Source organism: Mchenga conophoros, linkage group LG22 (genome assembly GCF_057382185.1).
Source record: "Mchenga conophoros isolate Kocher_MC1m ecotype Shallow Benthic linkage group LG22, M_conophoros_male_GT1.1, whole genome shotgun sequence".
Taxonomy (NCBI): Eukaryota; Metazoa; Chordata; class Actinopteri; order Cichliformes; family Cichlidae; genus Mchenga; species Mchenga conophoros.
The window spans coordinates 31,279,964-31,307,491 of record NC_140546.1 but is presented as its reverse complement, the minus strand read 5'-3'; the positions used below and the strand labels follow the sequence as shown (position 1 = coordinate 31,307,491).

Below are 27,528 nucleotides of genomic sequence, written 5' to 3'. Positions count from 1 at the left end.
CGATGTTAAAGGTGGTTAAGTTCAAAATGTAAAAATATATCATCCCAGAACAAAAACCAACACAAAACTACTGTGTTCTTTAGAAACAGCTTTATTAAAAGAAAGTATCTTTTCTCTCTAGGTTAAGTTGGAAATAAAGACTTTACATGTCAACTGTTCTTTCTGTTGAAAGTCACCATCAAATCCACACCAAGTATGGCTGTCAATCACTGTCACAGTTTTGGGGCATAAAAGGTGAAACAAAGTAAAATGTAAAACTTTTACTAAACAGAGACTCAAACAGACACCAGCCGTCCTGCCTTAGGACAGTAATTTTATTGAATTAGCTGAAATGCAAAATATGTCACTGCTGAGTTCTGCAAGTCAAAAGAAAAAGAAAACAGACTCAGTGCTTTAGGTTTGACACTAAACAGATGCCAAACACCAGGGGTGAGCGTAAGCAACCCTCGTGCAGCACATGCTCCATTAGTCACAGTCTGTTCAAAAAGAAAAAACTGGAATGTGTATCGTCACCGATGTGCCTGAACTACAGGCAGATACCACCAAAAACAAAGAATGAGATGCTGTTTTGTGCTGCTTTCTCTCCACGCTGCCACGAGCGAGTAGGGACAGTTGATCATAAATATCTCTTGAAAAATTAGGCTGAAGCAACAATCATTTTTCTATTACACAAGAATCTTGCCAAAGGCATGGCTTTCTCCAAGGTCCTTATGTCACGCTATTGTTTTTTGTTTGTTTTTTTGTTTGTCAGAATTGTCACCCCCAATACCATGTAAGTGATAACACAGCCTCATTAGTTTAAAAAAAAAAAATCACAAATGTGACCACAGCACACAGGAATGTCCTGCAAATTCATAAAAAGACCATTTAACACCAGTCAGTGTGGGTGGTATATAACAGCAGAGCAATGTTTAATGGGCAGCAACAAGCTAATGCTGATTCCCATTAGATAACTAATACCCCCAGTAATGAAAGATTAAAATGTTTTCACCGCTGAGTCGATGTATCTATAGATTTTGTGGTAAATTCTCAATTTGCTTGTTTGTCTAAAAGTATGGTATTTATATGTTGTTGTTGTTTTTTTAAAGGGCTGTCTCTCAAGCCTGGGCTATTTGACTTTTTTGAATGGGTTCATGCGAATATCGCTACAATAGTGCACTAATTACTCGGATGGCAAAATTAAAAATAAAAAATACAATTGTGTGAAACTCTTCACACTCTATCATGGGGTGCCATCTAAGACAGTAGAAAGCAAGGGACTGTCAAAAAACGTATGATGCATTGTCAGTGGTGGACAACTCCAGGCCTTGAGGGCCGGTATCCTGCAGGTTTTAGATATCACCCTGGGTCAACACACCTGAATCACCCGATTAGTTCATTACCAGGCCTCCAGAGAACTTCAAGACCTGTTGAGGAGGTAATTTAGCCATTTGAATCAGCTGTGTTGGATCAAGGACACATCTAGAGAATGCCAATGGTAGCTAGCAACCTAGCTAATTGTAGCATTTTTCTTTAATGTTAGTTATATCTTGTAGAGTCTTCTTCTTTGTAGGATGAACTATTTTAATGTTCTCTTTTGAATCTAAGAGGAGTTGAAAATGTTAGCCAAATACAGCAGCTAGCGTGACTACTACAGTCGGCTAATGTGGTTATTGTGTATGCTAATCCTGCAACAGTACTACAAGAATGTGTACTAGCGTCTGGAAAGAAACTACAATAGTAACTAACTTTGCTTTTTATACCACTTACAGTTAAATGAATAGCTCACATTTTGGGAAATATCTTAAGAGTTAAAGATGTCATGTATCCCAGACAGCTTAGTGTTCCCCCAACCCCCGAAAACACAGATAAAATCTATTGTTTTAATGAAACACAACATCTTCATTTCTTAATAAGTGACCTTTATTTTCATTACTAATCGATCAGCAGTTTTTTCAACATAATATCAACACAGAAAAATGGCTGTCAAAAGACTGAGGTATTTTTTTTTCCTTTTGCCTTACTACAGTTGACCAAATATTTACCATCATACATGAGAAAGAAAGAGTAAAATCTTCACACTGGGAAAGCAAAAACTGGCAAAGGTTTTGCATTTTTGCATAAAAAGGAGAATAAAACAAATATTTTATTATCAAATTATTTGTCACTTAGCCATCCCCACTTAGCCAGCTACAGGTGGTCACCTCTCGACAAGAAATATTTCCCAAAATATCAGACTAGTCCATCAAATCACAGAATGCTGAGCTACAAATGAAATCAGATTAAAAACCCAAACTAGATAAGGGAATTCAGATTTTGTTTCTTTTGTCAATTGGTGATTGGCTCCAGTGGGAGATAAGTAAAAGGAAGGTATCCATTCTAACAAAAGGATCAACAATTAAGGTAGCAGATGAAGGAAATGTGAGCCATATTAAAAACAAAGTTGGGATCACTTCATGGTTATAGAGCACAAAAGACTCAATAGTTGATCTCATTGTCGCAAATGTACCAAATGTACAAACACAACGAAGAGGAAGAAACAAGCTGTGGAAACACATTCATATGTCTAGATCTGCTGGTTGCATTCATAACACAAAGAAACTGTCAAAGAGGCCAAAAATAAAAATAAAAGTGGAAGTCAAGAGTAAAATATTTAGCTGCAGGCCTTAGTAAAACTATCTCAAACTCTTTGGCATGTACAATCAGCAAAATTTACATGTTATGATTTCACTCATTTGTTTCTCAACAATATAAAAATCGAAATAGAAAAACAAAATGTATCAAATTTCACGTGTCCTACAGATTTTTTATGTTACAATAAAATGTTAACATCAAAGGGGTTTTTTTTGTTGCATTTTGTTATTTTTGCCAAAAAGGTTACACATCAATGCTACAAAAATCTAAGTCTTTATTTTTGTCTTGATTTTTGTACAACACATCCTTTCTGTACAGGATAATCTTTTTTTGTCTTCTTTATTTTCTATTACAACACTCATACATCCTAATTACACACAGATCCCAAGCAGAAAAATAATTGTTTAGGTACCATTTTTATGGGAGACTGGGGTTTTATTTTTATTGTCTTTGAGCCCCTTAATTTCATCATCACATAAAGTCATTTAGCTCTGCCTCCAAGGCGGCGGCCATCTCATCTTCCTCCGAGTTACTGCCTTCTTCTTCCTCGTTAGAGTCTTTGGAAGATTCATCGACAAATTTCTCCTCTTCTTTCTTGTCTTCTGTGTTGTTGCTGTCGACATTGTCTTCCTCCTTATCTTCCTCGTGCTTACGTTTCTGGCCCCTAAAGAAATGACACAGGATTATTTATGAGAACTTATAAAGCCTGATATTTATGAGATCCTGAGGAATATTTTCAGTTCGCACTATTAAAACATTCAATAAGATTTAAAGGTGCTTAATTTTGTTAAGTTTGTCAGAACAATGCTAGCATTTTACCTATTTCCTGCCTTTGTGCTAGGCTAGTTAGCTGTGGCTTCATACTTTGCAAAAACACATGAAAGCGATGTCACTTAGCAAAAAAAGAGCATTTAATTAAAAAAAAACAACAACTTTGAAACATCATGAACGGAAAAAGTGCCTGCTTTTAAATTCTTAGCCAACTATCCAAATAATCTTTAGTTTCAGTCCTATTTTGAATATAGTCATCTCTTCCAAGATGAAAATGACAGCTGGATAAACAGATTTAATCTCTTTCAACATGTTCAAAACATGAAAGAATGACATTCTCCCATCTATTAAACTGCTAGGACCTTCTCAGTCCCCATATCGCACCTATTCCCCTCTACAGCAGATTATGGACTAATTTCTTGGACATCATGAATAACCATCACCCTAGCTTACATTAATCTGCATATCTTCATACCAAAATGAGCCTAATGAGTATGTGCAGATTAATGTATCAATTAATAAATGTCACATTTGCTACTATAGGTAGTCCACCCCATGACAAATGCTATGATTTGCTCGTGATACCAGTCCTCATTTAGCCCGATAATCTGTTTTTAGTCTACAAATCTCACACCCATCACTAGACAGTTGTTAAATTCATATATCTTATGCACAGCCTTCTCAATAGAAACTAAAACATACAGTGAATCCACCTTAAATGTTCTATACTGATGGTATATTTGAAGCATCTGTGTAGGTATTGTTGAAGCTGGAGGAAAGCACACATAGCTGAAGAATTCTTTGATATTACTGTGAACATGCCATCCCTCTTTTCACTCCACTCCAGTTTCTCCATGGCATCCTCAGTAGAATGGCTTATTAGCATGATGCTAATGAGGTGTGTAGGTGTTTTGTATGGTCATTGAGAAGGTCTGACACCGGCTCTGACAAGAGGACCCATCTCATTAGACCGCACTGTGTCAGACAGCCTCGCTAGCCTCCCACGGCAGTGGGGATCTGCCTTTGTGTTCATTAAAGGTCAGATGTCGGCTTACATCTGTGGAGAGGTTTCGTGACATGACGGTTTACAGCGGACCCCTGCAGACGGTGTCTGTGAGCAAAAGGGCTGCGCTTGTGTTACAACAAACGAGCTCAGAACCCCTGAACTAACAAGAAGTTTAATCTCCAGAGCCAGAAGTTGGAACCTCAGCGGTGAGAGGGTAATGTGAGGCTGAGCTGTGAGGGCAAGAGTGGATATGAGGAACTAATTATTATTTATCTGGAGACAACGGAGAAGAAAAGCCAATCCATCAATGTACTGTATCACGCTGCCTGAGCACGCCCATCACGCTATATGGGCCCGTTTATCAGGATGTGTGTATCACATGAATATTTCCATACCCACATCCACACCGAAGAATGGTGATTCTTTCCAAATATTAACAATGGGGACAGCAGGGGGCGGGAGGGGAATGGCTTCCCCCATTGCTTTCTGCTCTGCATCATTACATCCAATCTAAATCCTCAGCTATTAATCCAACCACCCACAGACACACACGCTACTTACTCCCACGAAACTCATTCAAGTCACCTCCCAAGCAGGCTTCAGCAGCTATCCATTTTAAAAAATCTTTTTCACCTTCTGTTAAATGACATGGCTACAAAGGGAGAAGCTGCCGTTCACTAGTTTATTTACTAGTTAGTAACAGGCTGCAGAATAAGCCATCTACAGCTTCTTTCTTTCATTTAGATATTAAACGGTCATAGCTGAGGGTGTACAGTCCTGGTGCATGTACACCCTCTCTCTGCTCTGGATCAGGATGTAATAGAAATAAGCTAGTCCTTATTAGATATCAGCAACAACCTCAAAGAAGCTGCTGCCTGCTATGCATAGGTTATATGACCATTTCCAAACAAATCCACAGTTAAAGATTATTCACGCATATAAAACGTTCAAGACATTTGCCAGTTTTCCCAGGAGTGGACGTCCCAGCAAGTTTCTCCCCCACAGTCAGATCATTCAAAGCATGGGAAGCGCTACTAAACGACACCTGTGGTGAGGGGTGCTAGTGTCAGCGGAGCAGTCAAAAAACGGCAACATAGAGTTCATTTTTATTGGGTTCACTGGTCTGATTAAAGTTTTGTAGGAGAGGACAGCAAAAAATGAAAAAGTTCAGAAGCAGTAGGTAGTCTTCTACCCAACAGACTGTATATAAAAAGTCAAGACACCATAACAATGGCTGATCTCGATTTTAAAGCCTTAAGCACTTAGACCATGACCATCTTATTGTTTGAAAACAGGTATGTTGAGCCAGGAGAGAATCTGAAGATGAAATTGAAGAAACTGAACAGATGAAATGAGCAAATGAGACTGCAGAGTCATCAGCAAAGAGTTCATAGAGCAGAGGAGCCAAAGGTCATTCACCTGTAGACTCTTTACAATGAAACTTCTTTTTGCAAATACAAAATTTGCCCCCTATTGGCCATCATACAGAATGCAGGTTTAAGGCCCCAACCTCTAGGTTCACTGGGTTTCACTTTTATTCAGTCAGCACATTCACCAAGAGACATGCATGCTGTGGACTTTGTGCACAACTGGGGGTTTGTATATATGGATACTGAGCAACATGGACATAAATATTTATTATTAGCCTTCAAGCGGGAGTAGAAATTGATTTATAAATAAAGTATAGGGTTGTGAACAAAACAAAACAGACTCTTTTTATTTTTGTTTTGATGGCTATACAAGATGACCAAACTGAAAAACCCCAACCCCCAAACAACAACAAAAAAAACAAAAACACGAGGGATTAAAGCTGGAAGTGTTCACAATCTGCATATCATATTATTTTTAATAAGAAATGTCTAAATTACTTGCAGCTGCCTGTGCTACGCCTCGGTCTCCTAGTAGATATACCTATGGTATGAATTTGAAAATCCTACCTGACAATTTTGTTTAGTTATTGCATTCACAAGACTTTTAAAACACTTGATCTCTGATCTTGGAGTCAAAGTCACTGGGATTTAAACTTGTGTGAGATTTTTAATAGCAGATACATGTGTGCCATGAATGTGACAATCTTGCATCACCTTGCTGGAAAGTTACTGTATTCACAAACTTGGGTATCTATGCTGCCAGGGGGTGATGACAGTACCCTATCAGTCTTTTTGAATGATAAAACTATACAGAAGCTCAAAAATATGATGGATTTATGATCTAATCCAGCTTGCTTCATGTAACACTCACAGAGTTTAGACACATTCGTTACATGGAGTACTATAAAGCTATCATTACTAACTCACGTATGCAAAGCCCTGAGGGGTTTTGGTGAATGTGCTCCTCAGACTCTCAGTAAAGTCCAATATTTCACTCTCTCTTAAATGAATACAGTTCCATCGTTTTAAATGGCTCCACAGGAAACCCTAGAGCTGAGTCAGATACTAAAGGGGAGGAAACAAACCAAATGGGGACAGATGAAAGTGAAAAAGGCAGCCTGTTCCCTAGACAAAATAAAAAGATAAGACTGCTCGGTAATATAAAGCTTCCTCATTATTTTCAGTTGTATAACTGATACAGTGCAAGTGTTGAGATAATAGGATCTCTTAATGCACTTCTTTCATTTAAATTTCCTCATTACTGGATCTCTTATTGGCTAGTAAATTTGACGCTGTAGCTGTGAAGGCCAATCTGCCATAAAAACTTCAGGAGGAAGTTGCTAACAATGTACTTTAAAGTGTTAGCGAGGCACTTTTGACTTCTTTTTCAGCATGAGAGGATTTACCACTGTACACAAATGCTGGCTTGTCAAATAGCTGCAAATTATCAACAGCTAAATGAATTGGGCCCTAAGCCCAGAGAGTGTGCTTGAAATCAAACTGCTGTTGATAGCACAAGAAGTAGAATGGGGCTGACCTTCCAGGTGGTAATCCGCAGGCACAGTTCCTGCTAGTTATGAAAAAGAACTCAATTTTGTGTATCTAGCACCAGCTCACAACAACAGTCAGGGTGCTTTAGATCAGCGGTCCCCAACCCATGGACCGGTACCGGTCCGTGAGTCGTTTGGTACCGGGCCGCGAGAGTTGAGGCTTGGGTGTATGGTTTTCAGCGGTATTTTTGATCGTTTTTATTGTTAACTCAGTTTCCCTAGGTCTTTTCCCTTGTGTTATGAATAAATCTTCTTTTTTTGGTACCGGTACTGGTTTGATTTTAGTTGTATTTATTCGCACCTTAAAGGCCAGTCTGTGAAAATAGTGTCGGTCCATGGCGCAAAAGGTTGGGGACCGCTACTTTAGATGTTAAGGTAGAAACCCAACAACACTGGAGCATTTGGCAATTTGGGACAATGAACTCCCTTTAAAGCCAAAGCACCAGACTCAGGAAGGAACAGTCATCAGTTGTGACTGGCTGGTGGAACAAGAAGAAAGAGCCAATAAAAAAAACAGAACACAAGGAAACCATGGAAACCAGAGCAAAACACCACGTCCACTAGCACCTGATCCAGCTGTAACTAAGTTTTACCAAAAAGGACAATTTGAAGCCTAGTCTTAGAGGATGTCCGAGTCCTGAACCCCAACAGAAGCTTATTCCCCAGGAGAGAGTAAATAAAGTCAAACGCAATTCTGAAGCCAATGAAGAGAAGCCAGTTGGGCTGGTATTACCCAAATGATAAAAGGCATTGCTAAAGATTTATTATATTATATTATATAAGAGGATTAAAGATATATCCCAGTAAAAACCAATGTAAAAAAGCATGTGGTTATACAATGTGTTTCTGAGAACTATGCAACTGTTTGGAATTCTCACATTCATGCCTTCCAGGTGGTTTTGGAAATTAAAATGATATTGTGTTCCTCAAAAAAATACCAGAAACGTCAGTTATGAGGGTGCAAAAGGCGATAACATGCTTGTTATTAGAGACACAGATGTTCCGGTCATTACTCTGAGGTTTTATTATGTGTGTGTACTATGGGAGTATAATTGCATGAGGACATACTACAGAGCGCCTGCTAGCGAACAAATAGCCTGCAGCTACAAAGCCTAAACACATCATTAGAGCCACCAGTGATACAAAATAACAAATAAAAGTTAGGAGAAATGCATCTGCCCCAAGTTGACATACATTTTTATAAAACTGCGTTCTTCAATCCAGGCAGCACGAATGGTGCCCAGGGGAGCATTCAAAGGAGCTGCACTGGGAATGACTTCACAGAAAGGGCACGGTAACCATCCCGCTGATAGAAAAGTAAGCTCTTATTTAAGGCCGGGGCGCCGAACACCACCCAAGGCATCCTGATCTAGGACTGTTGAGGAGACGCAGTGAGAAATCACTTCAAACACTTCTGACAGCTCTGCTAACAGCAAGGAGGAAGGAAGGGTTGGTTGGAGGGGAAAGATGGAGCAGAAAGGCAAATGGAGCAAATGCAGTGGGGAAGAGGAGGAAACAGAGCACAGAAGACATAAGAGGGAGGTAATGAACTGAATAATGAACTAAACTTTGAGGGGCTCAGACCAAATCTTGTTGATTTCTTGGGGGGTTGATTTCTTACTTTCTACAGTTTGTTAAGCTAATTCCAAGATAACTTTTTCAAAACAGAGGATGGAAATCAAAATCAGATTTCCTTTCACACTTCATCCAACACTTTTTCTATCCATAACGGCCGTTTTGGCACAATGTCAACTACTCCCAATGTATTTAGCCAGCTAGAATTTATTTTTAACCATAATCCATATAATTTACAGTGGATATGTCAAGCACAGATGCTTACACAGATACATGCATGTATTCAGAAGCTCCATATGCAGAGAAATGATAAGCAGTCTATTTAAAATGACTGTTTTTCTGCTGACTTTATCTTCTCAGTGTATAAGGGAAGCTTGTCAGTTTTGCTTAGCTATGCTTCAAACACAATAGGGGCTTTCAGCAGCGTTCAAACCAAACAACAGACACAATGACAGTTAAACAACAAACAGTCACACAAGTCCCTTTTTGAAGCCACATGCTTTTAAGCCCCACTTTTCAACAAAGCTCACTTTCTGCACTGTTCTGTTCAGTAAGGTCAGGAGAAAAGTCAAGACGAAGACACTCAATTCATAACAAAGTACAACAGTAGTTGCCTGAAGGTGCTTTATACTGTAAGATGAAGAACCTACAATAATACAGAGAAACCGCAACTATCAAACAACCACCTATGGGCAAGCACTTGGCGTGAGTGGGAAGGAAAAACTCCCTTTTAACAGGAAGAAACCTGAGGAACCAGGCTCAGGGAGGGTCGGGCATTTGCCGCGACTGGTTGGAGGTGAGGGGAACCAGACAGGACCAAAGCCGTGGAAGAGAACCACAGATTAACAATAACATTAACAATTAAATACTGCTTGTGTAGTTAAAATCCATTTGATCCATTTGAAACCATTACACTAGCAAAAACCTGCCCTGCTGTGCTTTTTCAAATTCTACACTCTGTATTTTGTGGTGACTCAAACAAATTACAATATAATTATTTTACCGGCCAACCATTTTGACAAAATCTGCACGTCTTGCAGATCCCAAAACAGAAAAGCTTGTGGCAGGAAAACTGCAATACCAAAATGAATGTACGGCACATCTTGTGGATAGCGGCATCTTCAAATTTGCAAAACAAACCCCTAGATGAACTGCTGTTAACATGGGTAGTGTTAATCATTTGAAGATATAACTGGTACAGCCTTCCTATAGTTTTTAGTTTTTCTCTACTTTTCCTCTAAGACCTTTTTCTCCTTTAAAACAGTTCACCAGACGATAGGCATCTCCAAGCCAAGGCTGTGACAAAGGTGTGACGCAGCATGTCAACTGTGTGATTCCCTGTCAGTATCATTTATATCTTCCCCTGTCACCAATGTCTACATCAAACCACCCCCATCTCTGGCTAAGCCACAGGCTGCAGAATCACATTAAAGCCCCCCGGCATCTTATCATATGACTTCTGTTTTTTTTTAAATTTCATTTCTGAGCGCTTACTTGTAGCATTAGCTTTGACGAGGCAGCAGGGATCATTTCTCAGGAGTTTCAGATGGATTTGGACCAGGATACGTTAGTTTTTACCTAAAAACACACTAGGGGATTAGTGAAACATCAATACTGATGAAGGGAGAAGACTCTGGTTCAATACTGCAACAAAAAACATCCATTACATACCCCAAAATCTTTGAGATAGGGCAGAAAAGTCTTAAAACACCAACACTTTGGACTGGTTCCAACATTGCTTAATTCATTTTTAAGCTTGCAATGTCCCCACTCATAAAATATTTGAGCTGTGTCTTTGCTTTGGGGCTTTCCGTCTCTATACTCTACCAGAGCTGTGCTAACATCACTGTTGACCCTGCTATATCTCTTATGTTGTATCATCCCCTCCCCCTCCAAAAATAAAAATTAAAGACTGTTCGAGTTAGCGAACAGTGACAGGTGACACATGACTGCGAGGTTACAGGGATATTCAATATAGTTGAGTGAAAAATGGAATGAGTCTACTCAACGCAGAACTTTGCAGATGTGCTTCGGGTGGTACATAAACCTCTAATCCCATCAGTGTGATACCGAATAATCAATGGATATCGGGGAAAAGGGCACGCTTCACATCATTCCTTTGTTTCCTCTTTCTTCAGGGACTGAGTCAGCAGACTGAACATGCGAATGCTTAGTCCAGTCACTTGGAAAAGAGCAAAGTTAATATTTAATCTTTATACATGGGAGGTGCCAAGGGTCCAGTCACAACAAGAATAAGTGTGTCTGGTACAGAAAAGATGTCGGAGCTCATACAGAGAGTCTGAGGCAATTATGACGCTGATTTATGGCTTTAACACCGAGATCAGCTCCACTTGGAAACAGAACACCTGCTGAGAAATAAACCTCGGATGGATGTCGTTTGATTGGACATGAAACAGAATTTAAACTACTTATCTAAGACCTGAAGTAAGAAAGGGCTTTTAATGTCTATAACACAGCAGCCTAAGTAAGGTTTACATTATTGAGCCTAATTAAAAACAAAGTATACTGGGAACTTCGTGTTCAGACAAAATCTAAGAGTGGAATTTATTTATTGTGAATATTTATATGAAGACTTTTATAATAAATCTACATTACAGCTTAAAAATCAGGACTATTTTTGATATTCCACAAACCCCCAACAACTTCAGTCCATGCTGTGGGTGGAGATTGCTAAGGACTTTCTCATCTCAAAGCATTTTTTTTCCTTAACAGACTAACTACCCCAGTGTTGGAATCTGGCTCCTGATGAGGTACTTTTTACACCTCTATTGTTGGCAGTTGCCTACTGACTAACAGCTCGTCTAATTATCAATATTGAGCCCTAAGTAGAGACCATAATCATGGTCTTCAATCAGTGGTGATTACACCAGGACACTCTTTGTGTTTTCGCTAAGCTGTGAAAATAGGAAAAAGCTTTAGATTCAAATTTGTGACGTTTGCAGTAAGACGACATTAGCACAGTGTCAAAAAACCAAACAAACAGAGCTTCCTATTTTGTGCGCTTGCAGAGTGACAGCAAAGCAAATGCGGAGTCACCAGGCAGAATGTGAATGTGAATCAAGTTTTGTGAAAATGCAATGATGCAGAGTCACACGTTCAGTGAAATGCCAGTCGCTGGGATGGAAAATAATGAGTCTGTCCCAATGATGGCTTCATGCCATCATTGCACTGTGAGACAGTTCTATCTCACAGTACAAACCCAATCCCAGAAACGTTAGGGTGCTGGGTAAAAGTAAATAAGAACAATGCAGTGACTTGCAAATTTCATAGACCCATATTTTATTCAAAACAGAACATACAAAAGATAACACGTTTAAGCTGAGACATTTTACTATTTTATGAAAAATATTATCTTATTTTGAATTTGATAAGAGCAACATGTTTATACAGGGCCATGTTTACCACTGGGTAGCATCACCTCTTCTTTAACAACAGTCCATAAACTTCTGGGAAGTGAGGAGACCAGCTGCTGGACTTTTGAGAGAGGGAACTTATCCCATTTTTGTCTGATATACAATTCAAGTGAATTTGAACTACATCTACAAAAAACGTTGCCATTCCAGTCATGAATATCCAGGCCAGGGAGTTAAAGTCACCTTTGCTCTTTCCAAAGACCCTTAAAACAAACAGCTTAAAAAAGTGTTGCCTACAAAGCAGGTTTATTGTGGGTATAATGGCAATCATAACCTAAAGTAAAAGCAGGTCAGGGTGGCTGAACAAAGCTGCGACCCATACCCCCTTTTACATGAATCACTGTCTGTCCAATTTCCAACAGTTAGCAGATATTAAGTGGTGACTAAAGTACACGAGTGAAGCCTCAGGAGTTTTTCAAAATCCACTCCCCCCCCCCCCCCCCCCCCCCCCCACACCCCACACACACACACACACACCGCAAACATGTGTTGAGGACATGTAGCTTATGCATGACTGTATGGCTTATGATAAACAGTGGCTATTGACAGACCAACCTTTTCCTGAGATCCATCTCTCTACTTCAGATCAATGTGTAGTAAGATAATAAATAGAAAAACTGTGTGCGTCACCAGTTTGTAGGACAAAACTGGCTCAGATTACTTGCAGTTTCGGTTTTCCTTCTCGTGCATTTCTCCTTCCTCCCACTTTCCTATCTGTGAAAAGCCTGAATAAGCATTCCTTTTCCTCATGGTCTTCCGCCCCCTCTCGCACTGCTGAACTGTGCGCACAGGGATCACTACCCTGTTTTCCTTCTGCTTTGCTGAGGTTCGGCTTATTTACAAGAGACATGCAAGTTAAGGTGGACTGCTGCCGCCGTCTTTTAAACCCTGTGTCACTCATAATCCTTCTTTACTGCATGTGACAACTTCCAAAGCACCGTTGGAATTAAGGCTTGAGGTTTCAGTGTCAGACTAACAAGAAGGCTGTGTGTCAACTGACAAAATGTCCCATGGGATAGATTGATCCATTCAGAGAGCCAAGACGAGGCCTAAAGCTCCAGTTGCTCACACACTTCAGTAACCACTACATAACTAAAATTTTCATTTTCAATTCACTATTGGTGTTACCATCAGAGAATACACATTTTTCCTAGCTACAAGTGGTTGCAGGTAGAGCAGGGCGATATGGCCAAAAATATTTATCACGATATATATTTGAAAATTTGCGATAACGATATAACTGACGATATAATTGATGCGAGACAAAATACAGTTGTATTTTGTAGTAATGTTGTGGAGTTCCACAACATTACTAGCGCAAAAAGACAACCTTCCATTTATTTTCACTTAAACAAGAAGCTGGTTTTTATGTACATTAAAGCTTTATAAAAATGTAACGGTGCAAATGCAAATTCCTTGCTGAAAGTTTAACCAAAAGGCATTTCCAGTAGAAATGGGCTGACATATCCTGAGCATAACCATGTATAATATCCACTGAAGTTAAAAAGAGGTGCTTTGCAACATTAAACTGCAGTGTGCAGTACGCATTTTTTGGACCATAAGGTGCACGGGATTATAAGGCACATTAAGCGAAACAAAGCAGTCAGATAAATCAAACTTTATTAAACTCATTCTTCTTGCTTCCTCCACTTCTGTACCATTGATTCATTAATGTTGAATTCTCTGGCAGCTGCTCTATTCCCATGTTGTTGCAGTATATTAATGACTAACCTTGTATTGTGGATGGATTATCTCAGTTGTTCTCCTGACTGAAGTTTGGTCCGTTTACAGCATCCTGCCATGCGATTGCATTTGTCTCCAACTATCAGGAACTTTAACGTTAACTTTTATAAGTGGAAAAATGTTAGTGTTTGTCCTCCAGCTTCACTGTTTATGTTATGCTAACATAGCTGTGTCGCTAGCGATCATGTAGCACATCATTATATACCAGCTAGCCCAACTTCAGTAACCCTACAAACGTTGTACAAACACTGCTGTTTAGTTTCCTGTCTTCATTTATGTTGGAAGTGATAGCAGAGCTGTACGTTTTAATTTTTTCAGAAATCTCTCAGTCAGAACATGCTATATCATGCTTAGGTAACTAGCAAAACTAGCGAGCTAACTTCCGCTAGCTTCCTGCTAACTTCTAACTCCGTTAAATGTAATAAATTTTGTTTTCATGGATGCCTGGAAGTTAAACTTCATAGTTACACCTGGTAAAGCAGCAATGCTGATCGTTTTATTAAAGATGAAAGAATTTAGAGAGTTTTTAACTCTCAGTGATGCGGCAGTGTTGTTTGACCTGAAGCATACAGAGTTTAGGACCCAGATTACTCCCAGATTTAAGAGCATCTTAGTCCGACAAATACGACAATAATGACGGCCGCTTGCATGTTCTGCAAAAAAATGTGCTTTGTCGTGTATCTGACGGACAAACACCAAACCAGTTCCACATCACTGAAGTTGCACCATTTTTACAAACCAATTCTGGTTCATCTGTTTCACTCAACAATCGGCCATGTGCGTATGAAAACAAAGGCACTGCGCACGCGCGTTTTACTCCCATTCTATCACGATATTTCATTTTCCTATCGTTGCCTAACATTATACCGGTATTACCGTGAACGGTATAATATGGCCCAGCCCTAGTTGCAGGGGGTCGCTGACTGGTTTCTAGACCAGTGTGGCTGGGGCTTTAGTTATCTTTCACTACAGATACACATTTTGTAGACTTTTAGATAATTAAAGGTTTTATTATTGGTGGCTGATAAGGTGAGGAAAAGGAGCAATTGTCAATATGCCAAGAGCGCAAGTGTTAGTGTCAGCTCAGAAAATGCACTGATGTAGTGACAGGTAGCTATCAGAATAGTTTGCTAACATCTGAAGAGCCAGATAACTGCTCATGGCCAAACGCGACAGTGATGCACTAAAATGGTCAGGCTATGGTAATGGATGTCCCTACTTCATGTTATAGTTTATCCACAGTTAGCAACCGGTTAAATGACAAAAACAAATAAAAAAAATATAAAATAAAATAAAAACTGTCCTAGAAAAATCTTTGAAAACTATCAAGAAAACGTGATAAAGAATCTTAAATGTTAAAATCTTTTTCTACTTTTAGAAATGATATCAAGTTATAGGTTTTTTGTATCCGCAAGCAATTTTCCACCAAACCTCCACCCCAGCTCACTGTTTTCATACAGTTTCTAACTTAACTTCAGTGTGCTTCAAGTCTGACAGAAATATGCTGCCAAATATAAATTACTGCAGATGGAAATAATCTTCTTTTGACTACAGCAGTGCAGAATGAACCAGCTTTTTTTTTATATCCATATCACTTGTTGCCACGTGCACTTCCACCTCATGGCTGTGAGAAGCCTCGCTCAAAGGTACCCTGGTGCAGATTGGAGGGGAGGGGCAAATGGTCTCTGAGAAATATCCAGAAACCTTTCTTCTTTTTATACCACAGTTCACGTGTCTATTTCTCTCTAAAAAAGAACTTTGTGCTGAACACACAAATACTTTCAGAATGTGACAAAAACACTATCAAATTTAAACACCATTTATGCTGTTCTCCATCATAATGACACCTCACATTAATAACTTGAGCGCTGGAGCGTGACACCTTTTGTTCTCTGTGGGCTGATACTGATATCAGTATTTTAAAATATAGCAATATAAAGCTAATGTATTTTTTTCTACATTGTATCAAGCATTTCTGCAATGTAACTGACTAGACACAGAAGCATGTGGATCCATTAGCATAATGCTAAAAACCTCTCTTCTGCTGATCTGATAGGATGCAGAGCTGAGGGAAGCTGGTCAGGCTTAGCCTCAAAGTCTCCTTGAATTCAAGGCATCTAAAATAAATTCTTACAAAATATTCAGTGCTTGTAGCTCCTTCAACCAATGATTTGCTCATAACATACATAACACCAGTTTACCCATATGTGAATTTGCTGTTAGAGCTCCTCACCACCAGCTTAAACCAGTTTCTGCATTATCTATTGGGGAACACCACTAGGAATTAGAAACTTGGACCCTCTAAACTGAAAGTTAGTCCAGACTTCCTGCATTAGGAAACTTAGTTAGTTGTAAATGTAACCCACATAAAATTAGGGTACCACTTTAAGGAGTAATAGATATGAGGAGAGATGGACAGCCTGCTCAACCAATCGAAATGCACAAGTCCCAGTATGCTTTGGCCAATAGGAAAGCATCCTGCCGCTGTGTGTCCCACCCACCTGCTCTGAGTTCGCTGCTACTGTATGTGTGGAGGTAGTCGCGTGCTGGCAGGAGAAAAAGAGAGCTGCGCTGCAAAACTTTGATCCCTGAGAAACCGACGTTTTTGGAGAAGGGTCTGGCTGCAGCCACTGGGGAGCGCCATATTGGGACCTCCACAGTAACCGGAAACACGTGACCTCCACACTAACCGGAAACACGTGACCTCCATAGTAGGCGGAAATACGTTCCTGCATGGATCTTTTTTTTTTTTTTGTCTCGTTCCTGCATGGATCATTAACCTTGCAAATCGATCGTAAAGGTTGGTACGGAGTCTTCCATGTATAAATTTGCCGTTAATAATTATATAATTCTAGGAATCATCTACTTTGCTTACACTGATTACGTTGCCACTTTGTTAGCGTTACAACAACGGTCAGACCCCCGAGGTATCTAAACTTAAGTAAGGAATGTGTGCACTTTTGACACCTCTGGTTAGCATTTACTGGTCAGTTTCGGACATATTTGATTTTTGCTTGTTATTGAACAAATTCACTTCACTGCTTTTCACTATCTGACATCAATGCACATTGTTCCATTTACTGCATATTGCGCTTTATTCATGTCTCTCATTCCACCTGCATCAACATTGTAAAGTTTGTCACAAAGAGATTTATACATTTATAAATACTAATATTCTCTATTCCATTCTGTTCTGCTTTTTTATTGCCCAGATTTTAGTTAGCCTTTGTTAAATTGTCTTTTATATGTCAATATATATGTATGTCACAAATAAAAGTGTCTTGTAAATTATGTTTTTGTAAAGAATTTTCTCTCCAAATCTCTTACATGCTAACTGTAACGTGGTATTTCTGCTAAAACCTGAACTTAAATGTGTATATGATGTTTATCTGTTTTTCTCTCAGTTTTAGATGCACATATCAAATTTGAATTCCGCCACCAAGCCAGAATTGCAGGAATGCACAACATGTTGCTGAAGACTCTTTCACTGCCCTCTGTGCCCCACTTTCAGCCCTACTGTCAGGGCAAAGATCGAGGAGCATATAAATGGATACATTAAAAATGCTTTGCCTTTCAAAGGTATGTTTGAAAGGCAAATAGCAATGGCCCTTTTTATTTTTAATCAGCCTTATATATATTTAATAACTATAACTTTGTATATTTAATAACTATGAGGTATTAAATATACCTCATAGTTAAAGTTATAAATATGCACTTCTTTTCAGCACTTCTGCAGTCTCTCTGTTGACTTTTCACATTGTACAGTTCAGTGCCTTGTAAATAAAATAAATAAATAAATAAATAGGAAGATTTATGAAACCATTAGGACTTTATCACCTTTTTATCTGAAACGTTACTGGTACTATATATAACCTAACTGGCATTTAAAGAGTAAAAAAAAAAGAATGTAGATAAAATTTTGGTTTTGATGAAAAGGACTGGTGCTAATTTAAAGAGTCAAGTCGCTAAAAGTAGATAAATGTTTTAATAAATATACATATTACAGCATTTTGTGAACATACACAAAATTAGCCTATTTTGGCAACGAACAAGCTGAGAGAGAGTTTTATAGTTTTTGCTCTCCTTGAACAAAAATAATAGTGCATGATAATCAATGTGGATGTTAATCAATTAGATGTCCCAGACTCTACTGTTAATAATACAGCAGTCCCTCGTTTATCGCGGGAGTTACGTTCGCTACGCGAAGTAGCCAATTTTATTTTTTACAATTATTATAGATGTTTTAAGACTGTAAAATCCCTCACCACATGCTTTATGTTTCTCAGACATGCATGAACATTTTCAAACTTTTCTCTTTTGTTTAAACACTCTTAAAGTTCAACCCATTATAGAAACATAAGTCCAGTATTACAAAATGAAACCGTGCAAAACTTTTCATGTGCAGATTTATATAAATTCGACAAGCTAAACGCATTCTGTAGTGTACAGCAGTGGTCCTCAACCTTTTTTGCACCACGGACCAGTTTAATATCAGACAATATTTTCACGGACCGGCCTTTAAGGTGTTGCAGATAAATACAACAAAATAAAATGATACAAACAAAGACAAAAACGGTGGTATTTTGTAAATATAATAATAAACACGAATTCGGCTGTGTAGTTGTGTAACTTTATGAGCAGCGTCTTCCTGAAATGCGCCAACATTGAGAGTAATGTCCTCCTCTCTGCTTCTTGATGCTCTCTGGTCGCTATGGTAACACGTAAATAGTTCTTTCAAAATAAGACACGACCACAACACGGGAAAAGACCCAGGGAAACCGACTCAACGGACCGGTACTGGTCCGTGGCCCTGTTGGAGACCGCTGCTGTACAGGAGACACTGTAGTAGGTTGATTGACAATGGTCTACAGCAATCACAACGCACAACACAATGTACTGTAAAAAATAAATAAATTAATTAATTAAAAAAAAAATCAGCGAAACAGTCTGCAAAAGGTGAACCGCGTTATTGTGAGGGACCATTGTACAATAATTTCCAGTAGCACTGCTGATATATGATATGGTGAGTTTTGAGGTTGTCTTCAAACAAGTGCATTGTACTAGAAAAAGGTGTTTGAAGGATTAAAAATGTAAAAAGTGATTTTTTTAATAAACCCAGATTGTTAAAAAAACCCCACTTAGAATCAAATTTATTTATCAGCAGCATCAATAGTAACAAAAATACACTTTAGTTTTCGCTGTCAAAGTCGATTTAACTGAAGTTATGTGTTTCCGGTTAGTGTGGCGGTCGCAATATGCAGCCAGATGCTCTTGTGGGAGTTTTTGGGCTGGGAAAAGTATTAGATATAAGTTGCAACTAACTGTGCTGCACATAAGTTTGCTGGTTATCAGCTATCTTCCATGTTAAACGTAGCCAAAGTGAGTAAACAGGCGATGCTGCAGTTTTCTGGCAACTTTAGAAAGTACCGCGTGGAGCTAAACTGTTAGCCTTTGTTAGCTCTGGTTGCCATCAACTGCCTGAAAGTTCATCTCAATCTGCTTCCAGAAGTAAGGTAACACTTGAAGCGCAACTTATGTTTATTTTCCTTCACGTCGTATTACTGTTATTAAAGAGAAAAACAACATGTCCTGTTACGTTATTTAGAGCCCTGCATTTTCCAACCGAGAGACACCATACCATTGTCTTTGGCCGTGATGCACTGAGATCGGTGAGCACATGTTGTATGTCTCAGTTAGTTCACGTCTGTTTCACATTTTATCGTTGAGAAACTGAATTAATCTCAATTGTTTGATTAATAATTGTCGCATATGCACTGACTTTACTTGGTTTAATGCATAGTTTGTGTAAGAGAGATGTTTTATTTTTGCAAATTTGAGTATTTTAATTGCAAATTGATGTTGAATGTGATTTCAACAAAATCTGAAGTTGTGAATTATAGCTAGAACAGCATAATTAATATTTGAATTGCTCTTCTGACCCTGTCTGTTGACAGGTCAGGTTTTTTTTGTATGCTGAATTGTTCCTGAGGTGGATTCCTCCGGTGAAATAGACGGCGAGCCTTCCCTCCTGGACTTAGAGAGACTGAGATTCGCTTCTTTTCCACTTGATGATCTGCTGCACCTTGCGGTGTGGTAGTACTGTATCACTCACACTTTTACACACAGCTGGTTATACATGAGACCACTGACTGACATTCTCTCACCACTATTTTCTTTCACACCCTGGGAATTTTTTGAACTTTACCCCTTGGACATTTTTTATTTGGGACTCTGAATAATAAGCTGTTGTGTAGAACACTCTCCACATGTGAAAAGAGTGTGGATTTTCATTTGAATGTACATTGGATTTGTGTAATCTGTTTCTATAAGAATTAAGGAGTCAGGTTACTAGGGTGCACCCGAGCATTGAAACCCAACATTGAAAACCAAAAGTAACACTTGGCCAAGTCATTGTCTTAGTAGTTTATGTGTTTTAGTTTTCTTTCATTTTTTGTAAGTTTCCTTTCTACCATTGTAAAGTGTCTTTAACCTGTGCTTGTCAACCTTATGGTTTATTTCACTAAAGTTGGCTGGTTCTTTTGAGTTACATTCTTGTCTCTGTGTCTCATTTAAACACACCCCTGTGCTCCTATAGTCGAGCCTATTGGCCCATTGATATATTCTTTTCAACAATTCCCCTTACTGTGTTACATAAATGATACAAGATATTTATCCCAGAAGGTCACAATGCCTGATTACTTCCCAAACCAATTTGTTGAAGATTTGTTGGACACTTAGCATGTCAGACATTTTGGACTCTCTCGCTGTATGAGCATCTACCTGCTCTGAGTTACCCAGCTACTTTGCACAAGCACACTGAAGTAACAAAAATGATGTGGACCCTTTATCAGTTGAAATTCTATTTTTTGAATTTAATTTTGTTGCTCAGCCGCTGACATACAGAGGATCCCTTTAACAGGTAAACACAGGCAAAGGTGAAAAAGCACAAATTTACAATTTTTAAATTATTATTATTTTTTTAAACCATCCACCAATCCATCACAAATGCTGCTATACAACACTGTCTAGAAGAAACGGTGTGCGCACCCACACCAGCACACACACCTTACCTCCTCAGCTAATATGACAGCTGACCTTATAACAACTCCGACAGCAGCAGTTTGTCTGAGGAAAAACTCTGGATTATGGGAAGAGATGGAGGCTTTGTCACTGAAACAACTGTGCTGGCTGCTGCTGCTGAAGAGCCTTTGTACCTGACAAAACGCAAAATCACAAAGCCCCGGGGAACAGGAACAGCTCTGACTGCAAGTTAAAAAGAGAAGGCAGCCAGCTGAGTTGCGATATGAAATCAGTCACAGAGGTAAATTGGTTATAAGTGACAAGCTTGATTCAATTAGGCTGTTTGTTTCCTTCTCACCCTGAATGTCAGACACCTGCATAAGTTCCTGCTGTAATTGTAGACGTTTAATTAATCTACAGCGAGCGTCAACATGCCCTGCAGCAGGGGACAGATATGAAAGCTTCGCCTTTACCGAGACAGAGAGAAAAAACAAAAACAGCGCTCTGTCTATCTATGGGTTCACAAAAACAGCTTTAATAAATGCAAATAGAATAATTTGAGCACATAGAGCAGAGATACAGTGTCATTACAGCAGGCCTCGGGTTGTCGGGCGATCCTTAAAAGCAATTACCTCAAACTGGGCCCTCGGGTGCAGACGTTGTAATTGGAAAGCTCATGGAGTCTAACTTACAACATGCACACATGCAGATAACAGCCTCAGCTTTCCCTTTACAACCCGAACCAACCGTCTTCAGGAGTGAGCAGCTCGAATGTAATGAAGATTACAATGTCAGCACTTAACAGCAATTTCTTCACATTTGAACGAGGGTAACACGGTTCACGAGCTCAACGGATAAACAGAAATTCTGCCCAAATTAAAAGCCTGATTGTTGGGACTTCAAGCCATCTACTAAAACGTGCTCACAAATTAAATACTTTGATCTGTGAGAACTTACCAGTAAATTGCTCTTTTTAGACTTTAGAATGCCAAACACTGGCAATATAAGCAAGGAAAAAGAGAATAGCCAACTACTGACTACAGTGTACTTCAGAGGGCCACAGATGACATGAGAGAGCGACTGTAGCCCAAGAGTGACAAATGTGCAGAAACAGGTGCGGTACAAGCTGCAATTTATACCCCGAAACCTCAGTTTTTCTCTTAACTGGATGGAATTATGGCAGCTATAATAGAGATGAGGAGGCAGTCAAGGGAGTGCTCTGAATGTGTGTGACAGGGTGAACTGCTATAGTGAAGGATGATGTTGTTTCTCTGTAGACTAAAGTGCTTCGGAGAAGAGGAATAAAAATTTAGAAGATAAAACGAGACAACATGAGGTCAGTAAACCTGTCAGGGGATCAAACTCATGTCCCAAAAATTAGCCTGCAGAGAGACACAAAGGTTGATTTTACAGTTTTTGAAGTTAAACTATTCTGGCTCGCTTGGAAACCCACGAGCAATGCCTCATGCGGCAGAGCAGGTCATCTAATAATGGTAGTTGGTGGTTCGAGCCCTGGAACCACCAGTCCCTTTGAAAAATGTAAATTTGATCTTGAGTTCTGAATAGGGCTGGGTATCGTCACTGATTTCTAGAATCGATTCAATTCCGATTCACAAGGTCCCGAATCGATTCGATCCACGATTCGATTTAATTCGATTCGATTCGATTTAAATCTGGGAAATTTTGACAGTCAGAGATATAATTCAGATCAGGACATTTACATATTTTTGTATCTATAAAAAGGAAGCTGACACTCTCAAGACTTTATCCAAGGTGTGAGCATCACAGCAGATGCCTTTGTGTCAAAGTAGCTGAAGATAAAACACAGAAAAACATGTAGGTGATTTTCCTGGCCTGGGATTTTATAAAAATATTCTGCAGTACATCAAAAACGAAAGAAAACCATTAATTAATCAACATTACCTCTGACGTTACAGCGGTTTTATTAGAGACATGGCTAAGCATTTTGCATTTTGAATAATTTTAAAAAGTTTCAATTTGTTCAGTATTGAACAGCAGAAATGAGGTTTTCTTTTCGGAAGAATGTAAAAGGGGAAAAAACAGCGGCCGACAGCGCTGTAAGCAACAGTAGACTTGTGTAACAAGCAAGCGAATAATGAAGAAAGCGAAACTGTTTGAGAGAGGGGGGGGGGGGGGGGGGGGGGGGAGAGAGAGGGGGGGGGGGGAGAGAGAGAGAGAGAGAGCTGCGCATCGCAATGGAAGCAAAACAGTAAAAGAGTGAATTCATGACGATGTTTATGTGAAGCGTTTGGATCTTCTTTTGCTGCTGATTCGGTCAATATTGTTTGGAGAGAGATCAAACTAACAGCTTTAGAATCAGCGCATAAAGGGCGTGAACACAAAGCGCGGACCCGGATCAGCGAGCTGTCGGCTTTCAGCCCCGACTGTGAGAAAGGCGACATCTAACTGATTCTGATCCGCGGGTCGCGCTGTGTGTTTAAGTCTATGTGCAGAATCCCTGTACCTGCTCTCATTTACTGTTTGGTGGTTCTTGAAATTTTGTGAGATGTCACCAGAGATTCTGGCATTTCGGACAAAATAAATTTATATTAAAAAATCGATTCAGGATTTTAATGAATCGATTTTACGTTATCCAAGCCAGAATCGATTTTAATCGATGAATCGATTATAAAAACCCACCCCTAGTTCTGAATACATTTACTGAAAAGGAAAGACCAGAAGTGTTCAGCAGACTTGTATCACTTCTCACAGCCTCTGCTCATTTTTGATTTTTCACGTTTAAAAACGTCCTTGCTGTCCCCATGTCGAGACTGAAACACCGAGGGGACCGAGCATTTGCTGTTGTGGCCCCCAAATTATGGAATAAGTTGCCCCTCCATATTAGGCTGACTCCAACACTTGAGATTTTTTAAATCACTTTTAAAAACACACCTTTTCTCCAAGGCATTTTAAGAGTAGCACCAGAGTCAGCTTCCAGTCAGTAATAGTCAGTTTTAATCTGTTTTATTTATTAATTTTCATTATTGTCCATGTTATTAATCTTTTACCATTTATTTCCCCCAGAAGCAACCTCCAGCAATGCTCCCCCAGCAGTGTTATAGGTGCACAAACAAAATGCAGAGAGACACACAGGCTTTCCACAAGTCTTGTGGACGGTTTAGAAAACCTACGCTGTGCTGCCATGCTCTTTAGATAGAAGGCAGCTTTCTCCTTCCAAACAAGCCGCACTTGTTCAGTCCTTCATCAGTGAGTTCAATGTGATTTTGCAAACTCACTCGTTTCGTGGGAGTACTGTGGCGTTATTATATTAACACGCACCTGAATGCTCCACACAAGAAAATCACCAAGCCAAGTGCTTTCACAGAGGCACTCACACTTGTAATTAGTACTTAATGAAGTGCATTTGATTAACAGCACTTGGCTGCTACTTGCCCCATTAATGCCTATGGAAGCAGTAAGGGTGTACTTGTGTAAACTCTTTTTCACATGAATGTACATAGAAACAGATGCAACAGGGGATCTTTGTAGTGGTTTCCATGGCGCCACAGGTTACAGGGGTAAACAAATGAAAACTGCAAGACTAGAGTGGAAAACAATTTACTCTGAAAAATAGATTCTAAAAAGCAGGCGGCTATGCTTCTCTTGACCCAGAGTAACAAAGGCCTCAATCAAAATGAGAAGGCAACTCGTGTTTTTCCCAGGAGGTAAAACAGCACTACAAGATTAGATGGCAGAAAATCATAAATTAATACATTTGGTGCTCTTCTCAGGCAAACTAATTCACTTATGATTAGTTTTTGTATGGAAGCCAAAACACATTCAGGCACAGACGGCAAGGAAAAGATGCATATCAGCTGCGTAGCTCAGCTGGTGGGCTTTCATCTCCCTTGTTAACTTGCAGGAGATTTCGATGTTTATCTGCATGAACTGTCTAAATTGACAGTGGTGGAGTCACAGCTTGAGACTATCTAACCTTTGGAAATGGCATCTTTTACTAATGTATCACACAATACGAAGGACTGAATGTGTAGCATGTGATGCATGTGCGCATGTTGTGACACACTGAAGACAAGGCTCTCGTCTTGAAACACGATGCCCTCAGACAACAAGATTAAGCCAGAAATGATTAAGATGGGTAATAATTACATAACGGAGCAGTGAAGGAATTGAGATTTCACACTGAATGATAAAACGCAGTGGCAAGAGGACAGAAATTTGATGTGTAGTCTATATGCAAGGCCTTTTCTTAATCCCCAGAAAAAGGGCAGAGTGCCAGAGTAGATAGCCAGCTCCACACAGAACTATCGCCTGCAGAAGAACAAAAAAGAAAGGTAGCAGGGAGCGAGACGAGAGAGCAAGGCAAGACAGAGCGAGAGGAAGAAAGCGAGACCAGCGAGTTCCAATTCACAGTACGCCAAGATGGGCTATATTTTTACTTTCCCCTTTCATCTCTGTCAAAGCACACACTGAACAAAAGGAGGTAAATGCTGATGAGACCAGCCAGCCTCACTGTGTTGCTTCTGTTTCTGCTGTTTGCAAAACAGAGGACAGAGCATGCAGGGGGATTTAAGTAATCAGGTTTTCAGTGGTTCTACACGTTTAAAGATTGCTTCCCCATTAATCAGCAGGCTGTTATTCGATTATGTAAAAAACATGTTATGAATATTTACTTTTAGATGTTAGTAATCTAAACCCTGCATATCATGTTATATAACCATCCTATTACTGAGCAAGGCTGGGTGTTTTAACAAGCCAGGGCAGCTTTACACAACATGAATGCATTATAAGCTAACACAGTGAGCTTGTGAGTGTGTTTGTGCTTGACTAGCAAATCAGTTAATCTGTTTTTTTAAGTGCCACTTATGTAGAAGCCACAACAAAAATCAACCAAAGTCATATTAGCCAAGCTGCGAGGGGGTGGTTTCTTTGCGATCTGATGAGGTGATGAATGTCAAGTGTGCTAACTCCAAGTAGCTGCACAAACTGTTTGCTGACGAATAAGCTGACACCGGAGAACTTGAGCTATGTGAAAGCAACTATTATTCAATTAGGGAAATTCGGGTTCTGGTGGGTGGTCAGGGTTCACTGCAAACAAACAAGCCATTAGTGACAGTGTGAGGAGAGCGAGTGTGTCTCACAACACTGATATGTTTCCATATTGTGTGCTGACTTTTCAGGAAGTGCAGCTCTCTTAACCTCAATACAGTTCTTTTAAACATCAAGATTTAGTTCACATTTTCACATATTGCTACAATCAACATTTAGTGCTAATTGGCAGAAGCACTGAAGATACAACTGAAGTCGCTCCGTAGAACTGCTGACAATACATTAACAAGTCTGAGTCACTGAACTCACGCTAGTTTAACTAGAGCAGGATCTCATTCTTCTCTGCTCTTCATGAGCTCTTCCATCAAGTCTTGTTCTTCCTGAACGCCTCTATCTGGCGCTTTGTTTTATTTTTATTCACCTCCTTGACGCCCTGCTTGGTTCCTCGTTGTTTTACCTTGTTTAGTTTCAGTTTCTTGCATAGCTGGCTTATGCCTGATTTAGACTTGTAAGAGAAATTTCTGTCGTAACCAGAAACTGCTGTTAACCCAGTGCCGTAACCTGAAGTGCACCTCCCGAGAAATGTAACTACACATCAGGTCGACACAGCCCGTAATGACTTGAATGGAGTGGAAGTAGAGCTGGGCGATAGAACGATAACGATATGTATCGCGATATAACTTTTACTCGATAGAGAAATTAAGCTATCGCGATAGACCTCGCCGCTCTTGTCCTCAAAAAAAAAAAAATAAATAAAAAAGGTCAGCCAATCCAAATTAAGTAGTGCAGCGTCACGTCGCGTGACTTGTAACGTACAAGTGCCAAGCCGCACGTGTGTTTGTTTGGGAAGCAGCCAGCGGGTAATGGAGCCAGCGCGTAATGGAGGAAATGAGTGTGCCGACTAGAAAAATCAACCGAGCGTGACCGAAGAGAAAACAGATGATGGTTCCAATGCCGGAGAGATTGTCGAACGGAAGAGCCATAGAAGTTCCGTAGTGTGAAGGTATTTCGGCTATTTCAAGTCTGACAAAAAACAGAGTAGCGTGCACTGTAAATGTGCCGAAAGCAAGTCTGGAAATACAATAAACTGGTGCATGCGTCACACTGCGCCACGTTATTGTTTCGGTGAAATGAATTTCTACAATACTGTTACTGTTAATTCTACTCTCTGCAGTGTTTAAATGCTTACATATACACACAGTTACTGCTTCTATGCCCCAGCTTTGTTTACTTTTTCCCACCGAGGCTTCTGATTGGCCAACATTTCTGCACGGTTAGGAATCTAGCGCCACCTGCTGCTTTGGCATGTTCATAGCAGCGTTTTCCTTCATTTCTGCCTTTATGTGTGGACGAGATTATTTTTTAAAACGAAAACGGAAAATCGCCGTTTTCAAAAATACCCGTGTACGTTTGGACGT

At 39.6% G+C, this 27,528-nt stretch overlaps 1 protein-coding gene across 4 annotated transcripts in view; it reads right to left on the bottom strand.

Annotated features, from left to right (window-relative positions):
* Positions 1 to 1,643: 1,643 nt before the first annotated feature.
* Positions 1,644 to 27,528, bottom strand: part of ctdp1 (CTD (carboxy-terminal domain, RNA polymerase II, polypeptide A) phosphatase, subunit 1) — a 99,147-nt gene continuing 73,262 nt past the window's right edge. For 2 of the 4 annotated variants that reach the window (XM_085262261.1, XM_085262262.1), the window contains exon 13: positions 1,646 to 3,277. In XM_085262261.1, the coding sequence (XP_085118387.1) occupies positions 3,085 to 3,277 (193 nt within the window). In that variant the 3' untranslated portion in view covers positions 1,646 to 3,084. Of the gene's footprint in view, positions 3,278 to 27,528 lie in introns of all 4 variants that reach the window. The other 2 variants (XM_085262265.1, XM_085262266.1) reach the window with 2 other exon arrangements.